The sequence below is a fragment of the Montipora capricornis genome, chromosome 6, assembly GCF_036669925.1.
Source record: "Montipora capricornis isolate CH-2021 chromosome 6, ASM3666992v2, whole genome shotgun sequence".
NCBI lineage: Eukaryota > Metazoa > Cnidaria > Anthozoa > Scleractinia > Acroporidae > Montipora > Montipora capricornis.
In genome coordinates, this window is record NC_090888.1 from 70,796,548 (window position 1) to 70,806,547 (window position 10,000).

A 10,000-nucleotide genomic window follows, 5' to 3' on the forward strand; every position below is an offset into this window, starting at 1 on the left:
AAAGTAATTACTTTGGTCAATCAAAAAGGACGGAGCCAATCCTGTAAACCAATCAAACTCGAAGTACATGTAAGTACACGTAACCGACACAAAGCGCGGGAAAATGTGCACGCGCGAACCACGATGGGTTTTGGTTTCACTTCTGATTGGTTGAAAAACTGGAGTACCTGTACACAGAGGAAAACGTCTTTTAGCAGAGTACAGAACCATAAAAAAACTCAACCCACATGTTACGCCAAGTCTATGGGCATCGTACGCGGGCCATAGTGGTGAGAAGGCGAATTGTATCACCACTGAGCTATTCCCGCTCCCCATACTTTTTGTAGTCGCTAAAAAACGCGGGAAATCGCGCGTGGACAAGCAGGTTTTGGGTTTGTTTCTAATTGGCTGAAAAATACTATGCTCAGTGGATTCTTGTGCAATCATCGATCTTTATGAAGCCTAGCGGTAAAAAAATTACTTTCGTTCTTCTTTGTACTGTTGATTATGTCCTAAACTGTTTCTTTTTCTTTGTCTTTGTAGCTTTTGCTGCAAATTGCAGATGATTTTATCGAGAGTGTAGTGACAGCGTCCTGTCAGATTGCAAAGCATCGGAAATCCAACACCTTGGAAGTGCGAGACGTACAACTGCATCTCGGTTGGTATCGTTTCTTCGCAATGAAAACAGTTAAAATTTCTTCCGAAGAAAGGCTAGTGAGGATGATTAGCACAAAGGCAAAATATTAATTTATTGACCGCCATTTATGGATACGGTCTATACAAATAAATAAATAAATAAATTAAACAAGTAAATAAATAAATAAAACTGAATAAATGTTTTGAAAGAAAATTCGCACAGAGCGGGATTTTAACACGTTTCCAGTCGGGTGTGATAACCAGTACACCACCAGGACAACCATGCTGGCAACACAGCCATCGAATAGGTGATTTACGGGGTTAGGGCTTGGGCCTCCTGGGAAATTTTCTTTCAAGGTGACAAGGTAGGGGAGCCTAAAACTCCGCTTGAAACCCAACTAAGGATCAAGTTAATGATACACGACGGTAGTCAACTTAACGGTTGACAAGAAAGGACAATTGGGCTTTGGTCGGACATTATTAAATTTGCAGCCCTGGGTTTTTCGATCTGTAGTAGTACGTATCGGCTGTAGCTGTTTAGACCAAAAACTGTACGTGTTTGGATTATCATTTTCACGTGTACCGATTTTGTCTTTATAGAACGGTGTTGGAATATGTGGATCCCAGGATTTGGTAGCGATGAACTTCGACCTTTCAAGAAGCAAGCTACAACAGAGGCTCACAAACAGGTTTGTTGCGTTGTGGCCAAGTGTTTTTGAAGTGTATATGTTTATTACTGTGCTTTTGTTTGTTCACTGCACCAGCCGCTGTTCAGCGGAAATAGAGGCTGTATGTATGTGTTTTTTTTTTCTTCTTCGCGGTTTGCCGCACCGTTCTGTGGTTCATTGTGATTATTCCCAACCCGAAACGAAAGTAATAACATCTGTCGCATAATTCTCCCCTCCCATTCGGTTTCAAACGTTTCTGTGGATAAGACAGTCTTGGGGAACTGCAGATCGTGGATTCTGCGAAACAAAGAGAAAATTAAGAACTCTTAGCTCGAGACCTTGTAATGTCATACACCTTATTCTAAAATGGCCGCCATTTTAGTATTCTTTAGTTGAGATAGGACGAAGCTCTTTACAACCTCTAATTTCATTGGAACCCTTTGGGACATTGCTCTATTGTTTTTATAGTCAGGGTCCATCGTTTGTTTTGTATCGTTCTTTGTGCCCATTGTTTTCTGAACCAATCCCGAGAGCCGTTGTAATGGCTACGTACTGACCCCATTTTGTTTGGTTGCATCCTTTTGGCCTCGTTCAAGGTTAATTATTTTTTTGAATTTTACGTTTGAAAGCGTGGTCAAAAGGGCTAATTTGCAAGGAAACAAAAAATACTAAAATGGCGACCATTTTGGATTAAGGTGTATGATCACATTAGTACATGTAGTGGGTTTAGGCTCGCAAAAGACGTGAGAGAACGTCTTTAACAAAATCTTTCCTTCAATTGGTAAATTTTATCGACAGAAGGGCAAAGTTTTGACTTTCAAAAAATATGTGGTAAGGCTGTTTGTGAAAGGTCTGTACAGCAGCAGACTTGGGAAATATCGAAACACGATTTTGAAACGAAACTGTTTTCTATTTTCTTCAGATTAAACTGCTTGCTATTTTGTTTCCTTGCAGAGGCTTGCATTAATTCGAAAATCAATGAAGAAATAGCATGGATGGTTATTTAGAGAGAAGATACTCTAATTTATTTTGACGGAGGAACTCTTATTTATACAATGCTGTTAGTGATAGAATATTTTGCTTTCGTTACATTGTAAGGAAGCTACATAGAACGATAAACCTGGCGCTCAAACGGAAAGGTGAAGAGTAGTTAAAACGAAAAAATATCTGTAACGTTTTTATGCGCCCCACGGAACCACGCTTTCAACCTCAATAGTTTTTAAGCCTGCAGATGATTGTAGCAGATAACGAAGTGAACATTTAGGGGAAACTTTGTTTACGTTTTTTTCGTCATTAGTACAAGGCTATCGTTTTGTAATCAGTCAGCTAAGAAAAAGCACTGAATATTTAAACTGCATTACGTAATAAGCAATTTTTTAAAATTTGAACGCGATATTCCAGATGATTTCTGAGCAATTCAAAACTTCACAAAGAACGTATCGTATCATTAGAGGTTTTGCCACTCAAGAACGTATCAGGTTTTGATGGCAAATTACTGTCTTGTTAGAGCGGCTTTTAATTGAATGTCGAAAGTAATTAACGAATAGCATTGGGTTTTTGCATTACCTCACTCAGTGATTGGTTTAAAGTTCTCGCGCCATTTTTTCAACCAATCAGAAGTGTCGGCTGCGTGTAATTACTTCGAGTTTTGATTGTTTTAGTGGATTGTCCCCGTCCTTTTGGATTGGCCAAAGTAATTACTTTGGTTTTGGTGTTACGACACTCGATTGAAAATCGCTCTATCTAAGCTTAAGGGCTTAAAATTGGAGATTTAGTTTAGTTTAGCAAGTTCTTTAAACCTTTCAAGTCGATTTGTGAACAGCACGATGTCCTCTGTGAGTCAACTCTTATATTAATGAAACCTAATGTAAGCTAGCCATCGTGGTTTCTTACAGCGGTTATCAGTCACACGCACCACTCAACGACATTTTTCATATTTCGAAAGTAAAATTTAGGTGGACGTCAATCAAATGTTTCCATGATGAATTCAATGCCGTCAAGAGAACAGGACTATTGTCATGGAAACATTTGATTGACGTCCACCTAAATTTTACTTTCGAAGGATAAAAAAATGTCGGTGAGGGGTGCGTGTGACTGATAACCGCTGTAAGAAACCACGATGGCTACGGCGACGAAACGTCACTTCAAAATATGAGCTTGAGCAATCTCAAGTATTTCACGATTATTCAGCCTTATTTACGTTGTACAATATGGGTGAAGTATCCTATATAATAACTGAATTGGTACGGACGGAGTTTGAAGTAATTTACTGATGTATACCCACGCTGTGGTCAAAACCTTGAAACTGGTCATTTCAAGTAGTTGTTTCGACGAGTACGGGAAAGCGCACCACGCTTGGAATTTAATTTAATTTAATTTAATTTAATTTAATTTTCTCTTATTAATCATATGCACTGAGACCTTCACACGTACATTTCACTATATTATGAACTCACCTAAAGTTTTTTATTTGAATTTGAGAATGATGGCATGGAGCCGTCGAAACGTCATTCTTTTATATTGCTGCTTTTATTCTTAAATACGGGAAAGAAGCGTACAAAAATGTGTTCCACGTGTGTAGGAAGATCATTTTTCTTTTTTCAACTAATAAAATCACTGCTTTTTTGCGTTGTCGTTGCCATAGCCGTATTCGTTTCTTAAATTCACTAGTGTTGGACATGGCAAACGGAAACCAGGTTGAGGGTTGTCCAAGACACCCGAACTGAGTCGGATCATCCAAGACTAGGCGGATGCCTTAGAAAAATTGCAGTGAGGTCTCTGCAGAGTCATTGCAGGGGGTGTAACTGGAAAGGCAGCGGATGGACTACATCGGACACTAACGGACGCGATTCGTCTCTGCGATTCTACTCTAGGTCGTTGAAGTTTGATCAAAAACAGGTTGAAAGATTTCGGAAAAAGGGCTATTGCGTCGCTCCGGACCAACCACATGCAATCCAAAAAAAGATCAGATACGCTTCATTTATCATATTATTCACGGATGTGACGACATCAAGGCGAAAGGCATGATGCTGTGACAAGCATACTGTCATCTCACGCTGTGAAGGAAGTAGCACCTAATGTATGCACATGTGCATGGCAGATGGAACACAAGAGGAGGAATAGCTGTAACTTCTAGACTCTCGCGTCTTTTAGGCGTGGCATGAGGACGTACTTGAATGCACCTTAAAGGAACTGAGTTACAATCAAATTTGAAGTGGAGCTATCATTTTGAGAAAATAACAAGTACCGCAAATCACTCTTTGGTTTTTTTTTTTTACGACAAAATATCTCCAGATGTCCTGATATTGTCAAAGAGAAGGCATATCAGGCATATAGTACGTCCACATATGGAGCACCGGCTGCCTGGGCCCGGAACCCCACCTTGGTTAAAGACATAAAATCGATTGAAAATGTTCAGCGGCAGGCAGCCCGCTTGGGCACTGAGAAGCGACTATACAAGCGGGAAAGGAGCTGTAACTCGCTCGCTAAAGAAGATAACTTTATTTAACCCTTTCAGCCCCGTGGGGTTCCCCATTGACGAGTAAAATCGTCTGGCGTTAGACAGAGTAAAATCTATAAGTGGCACTATTGGGAGTTAAAGGATTAATGGGGACATAGTTTTTGAGTGAATCCAGCTGTTGTTAACCCTTTCAGCCCCGTGGGGTTCCCCATTGACGAGTAAAATCGTCTGGCGTTAGACAGAGTAAAATCTATAAGTGGCACTATTGGGAGTTAAAGGGTTAACGAGCGTAAAACACTTCACAGTTAGAACTGATAAACTAGTGGCCCTTAGTATACTATACATAAAATCTAACAAATAAAATGACTAAATACTAAAATAGTATTGACTTAAGAAATAGAGAAATGGGCGAGTCCTATTAAGATATATAATTTACTTTTTTTTTTCTTAAAAGCTTTACATTCTGACTAGATCTGATATTAACAGGGAGCTTGTTCCCCACTCTTTCACTGCCACGACTGCAAAATAAAGTCCTTCCTCCCTTTGTTTCACTCGAGTATTTCAGGCAACTCGATCAGGGTTATGCTTCCATGCCTCGACTGCCTCGTAGAAATATCACTAATCTGTGTCAGTGTATTGGAGAGATACTCAGGGCGTTGGCCATTATGGCATTTAAACACTAGGCATAACTTGATTACATTATCGTCATAAAATAGCAACCATTCCAATTTCTTAAAAAACTTAATTATCCTCTCTTTTGTTTCGACTCCGAGAATTACTCTTGCGGCTCTTTTTTACAACCTAACCACCCTTCTTATATTATTAGTGGAGGTCGACTCCCAGATTAAGCTACCGTACATCAAGAAGCCTTTAAGAAACGGCGACGGCTACGACTACGACAACGCCAAGCGCCACAAAACGGTAATATCATTATTTAAAAGAGCATAAATAATCGTGTTGCACGTGCAGCACGGTCCTCTGCATAACGACGACGTGAAATCACCAAATTTGAGGTTTTGGCGACAACGTAAGCATGCAACAGAGAATCCTTCATTCTCTATTTTAACTTTGAAACCGCTCGTACCAATTTATTTTTAGGATACTTTGCCCACATTGTACGACGCGAACTAGACTGAATAATCGCGAAAGACTTACGATAGAGCCAAGTTATATTTTGAGGTGACGTTTTCGTCGACCGTCGCCGTCGTAGATCTTAAATTAGGGAGCTTACGAAACGAGGACGACGACGGCTACGACGACTTCATTTAAAAATACGGGTTCGCGTTATTCATATCACTACCAAACTATTTCATGTCGTTTCACGTTAAAAATGTGTAGTAACCGTCGAGGAATTAAACTGGTATGAGTGGGTTGGAAGCGTAGAGAGAGAACTGAAAATTCATCGTCATGTGCTAACGTCCTCCACAGAACCTTGAATTTGGTCATTTCACGTCGTCATTTGGGAGATGAAGGTAAAGAAATGTACCAAAATGTAAAACGCACGTGCAGGGCCATTGTTTTTGCTCACTAAACCTATTGTTTTGTAGCGTCGTCGTTGCCGTCGGCGTCGTCGTTTCGTAAGCTCCCTTTTAAAGCAAAGACGACTGCTACGGCTACGGCTACGGCAACGCCACAAAGCAAAAATATCATTGGTTAAATAAGGAAAAATAATCGTGCTGCACGTGCAACACGAATTTCCGTGCATTTTTTGCCGCACTCCACAAAACAAAAACGTGAAATCACCAAATTTTATGTTTTGACGACAACGTGAGCATAAGAAAATGAGACATTCATTTTCTGTTTTGACTTTAAAACCGTTCGTACCCATCCAGTTACACGATAGTTCGCCTGAATTGTACAAGGTGAACTAGAAGGAATAATCGGGAAATACTTACGTTAGCGCTAAGTTATATTTTGAAATGACGTTTTCGTTGCCGTAGCCGTCGTGTTTGCTTAAACTCTCCATTAATCTCTTAGCGCGGACGAATTCAAGAATTTTAGGCCGGCCCCGGCCCAGGCAAGGTTAAGGGTACCTTCTCAGTCAGGGGTTTGCTCTGTCTCTTCCGGTGGATCGACCTGTTTAAGTGCATGCTCCTGCCGTTCTTCCCGGCCTCTTGCTGCACGTCAATATGCAGGGGAGCCTTTCTAACTGGCATTTTGCATTCTGCATCACCCGTTTTCCGTTCTCCACTTGGACCAGCTCAAAGGTATCACTTCCTTTTTGCTTCAGAGTTACATACTTGATCCCAATGAATCAACTTCCCTTTGATCAAGGTTGCCAGATATACAGCATCTCCCACTACCAGATCATGATGTCGAGCCCTTCGTTCCTATCAGCATAAGCACGTAGTTTTTCTTGATAGCGTCTGTACCTTTCTTCCGGGACGATGCCTTTTTCCGGCTCTAGCACCACTGGTAACTTGGTTGCGATTTCTCCATTCAACGTCAGCTTTGCAAGTGTCATACCAGTCCCGGCATGAGGAGTGGATCTGTAGACTTGTAGAATATCAGGCAGAGCCTCGGTCCACAAGAAGCCATCAAGTTCTGCTGCGCGATTGCTGTATTCCAGGTATCGATAGAATCTTTCCACCTGTCCATTTGCCTTCGGGAAGTACAGAGACGTCATACAGTGTTGAATTTCATTTAATTTGAGAAAGCTTTCAAACTCCTCTGACGTGAACTGGGGTCCATTGTCAGAGAGCAGTGCCTTCGGGTTTCCACAACGAGCAAAAACCTCTGACTGGTGGTACTCTTTAGGATCGTTGCCCCTGACCATTTGCTCCTGAAGTCTACTAAGATAAGAATGAAAATTTGTCCAGGGAATGGTCCAACCAGATCAATTGCACATTTGTCCCAGCAATTTTCAGATAAGGGTGTAGGCTTGCATGGGGTATCTCGGCGTAGTGGTTGCAATCGTACACAAGTTTCACATTTACGGCAGAACTGTTTGCGGTATGCGGGAATTTGCAGCTCGGCTAATGTGACCATGACCTTGTTTACGCTATTCGGAAAAGTAAGACACCTAGATCAAAGGTGCGCGAGTTTGTCTACAGAGGTATGAAGAATTTCAAAGGAAGTGAGTTCCTCGACGACTTAGGGCGTGTCCCATGGGACTCGGCATATGCCTTTGACGATGTTAACGACCTTTGGGACCATTGGGACCATTGGGGTACTCTTTATTGTCAAGTGTTGGAGTCGCACGCTCCTGTAAAGAAAAAACGATTCCGAAGGGAACAGCTTTCCTGGATAACACCACAGTTAGAGCGTGAAAATTTCCTTGTGCAATCATCTGTTTAAAGTACACGCTAAAAATCCTACTTATTCATCCTGGGAGGCCTTTCGCAAACAGAGAAATAAAGTGACATGGCTAAAACGGAGGGGAATGAAGTCGTTTTGCATGGATGCCTCTATTAATACTAAACATCATGGAGAGTTTTGGAGGAAAATTAAGCCTTTGCACCCTAGTAAGGCGAAATCACGTTCACAGATCGATTAGTTGGAGGATGAGCAGTTGATAAAGATCCTCTGCAGGTTGCAGAAGCTTTTAACGACTACTTTTGTGAGGTGGCTGAATGCGATGGCAACAGGATGGATATGGAGGACTTCCCTGGCCACCCAAGTATCATGAGCATTAGCGAGAAGGCAAAAATAGAGCGGCGTTTAATTTTCATACAGTAAACTGTGAATACATCATGGAAATTCTGGATAAGCTTAACCCAAAGAAGGCAGTCGGTTGTGACAATATATCACAACGACTGCTGCGCATATCTGCCCCGGTCATCTCGCAACCGCTGACCACTCTGATTAATTATTTTATTGAACATCGCTAATGGCCAGCGGTGTGGAAGTGTAGTGATGTCTCTCCAATTTATAAGAAATCTGATGAGACAGATAAAGCGAATTATCGTCCTGTGTCAGTTTTAACTGCATTGTCTAAGGTGCACGAGAGGGTCATGTTTGATCAGTTATACAGTCTACTTTGTTACATATTGTCCCCGAACCTGTCTGGCTATCTAAAGGGTCATTCTTGCTGTACATAACTACTGAAAATGGTCAAAGATTGGAGATAAAGTCTTAATAATAGAGAAGGCGTGGCCGCTGTGGCCGTTGACTTGAGCAAGGTCTTTGATTCTGTCTGCCACTCGTTGTTGCTTGCCAAGTTGAAAGCTTTATGGGCTATCGGATGGGGACATTTCCCTGATGAGTTCTTATCTCCGCGGAAGGAAGCAGAGAGTCAAGCTCGATAATGTGTAATCCCGGTGGAGATCAATCAACAAAGGACTCCCACAAGGGTCTCTGCTAAGTGCGCTATTATTTAATGTATATATGAACGATCTAAATTACTTTGTAAAGGACACTTCTTTTAGACTATATGCAGATGACACGACCGCATACGCCTCTGATGCATCTCCTCTAGTCCTTGAATACTTAATTAATTCTGACTTGGAGATTGTATCGAATTGGTTTCAACAGAATCATTTACGTGTAAATGTTAGTAAGACCCAGGCCATGGCGGATGGTCCTTCATTGTATCGTTATGATTTTCATCTAGATAATATCACTGTCGAAACAACAGATAGTCTAAAGATCCTGGGAGTAATCATGGATAGCAAGCTGTCCTTCAAGCCACACATATCAGAGCAGTTGCGGCTTGCACTTAAGAATCTGCTTTGCGCAAGGTGCGCAAGTTCATCCTTTAGACTACTATGATAAGTTTATATCTGGCGTACATATTGCCAATTTTAGAGTACTGTAGCCCTTTATTACTAGGAATCTCTGATGGGCTGAATAACAAGCTAGAAGACAGAAATTATTATATACTAAGAACTATTCTAGGTTTGTCAAAATCAACGGAATATAGCCATCTTTTAAATATAGGACATTTACAAACATCACAAGCCCCAGTGCTTCTGTATAACTCTTCAACGTCCGAGTCCATTCCAGGCCAAAACAGGCCGGCACGTAGACGCTGCTTGGAGCGGACAATGCCTTGATGTGCTTCATGTCACAGTGCCAGCTTTAGAGCCTTCTTCCTCAACTGAGCTGGCACGCAAATACGACGACCACGCCACAATAAGCCTTAAGCATAAGTCAATTTATCCTTCAGCGGTTTCCATTGTCTTAAGCTTTCATCCGACTTGTTCCATCCCTCGTTAACGGCGATCACTATACTTTTGTAATTCTGTGTCTTTCTTTCAAGCCTCTTAAATCTCCTCAATGGATAGAAATGTGCTCCCCTTTTTGACAAAGTTCACAT

At 41.4% G+C, this 10,000-nt stretch overlaps 1 protein-coding gene across 2 annotated transcripts in view; it reads left to right on the forward strand.

Moving 5' to 3' along the window:
- LOC138053575 (uncharacterized) overlaps nt 1-3,917 on the forward strand; it is a 16,641-nt gene extending 12,724 nt beyond the window's left edge. The window contains exons 8-10 of one of the 2 annotated variants that reach the window (XM_068900191.1): nt 523-637; nt 1,216-1,304; nt 2,238-3,917. In XM_068900191.1, the coding sequence (XP_068756292.1) occupies nt 523-637; nt 1,216-1,304; nt 2,238-2,273 (240 nt within the window). In that variant the 3' untranslated portion in view covers nt 2,274-3,917. The remainder of the gene's footprint in view (nt 1-522; nt 638-1,215; nt 1,305-2,237) is intronic. The other variant, XM_068900188.1, reaches the window with a different exon arrangement.
- Nucleotides 3,918-10,000: the final 6,083 nt, after the last annotated feature.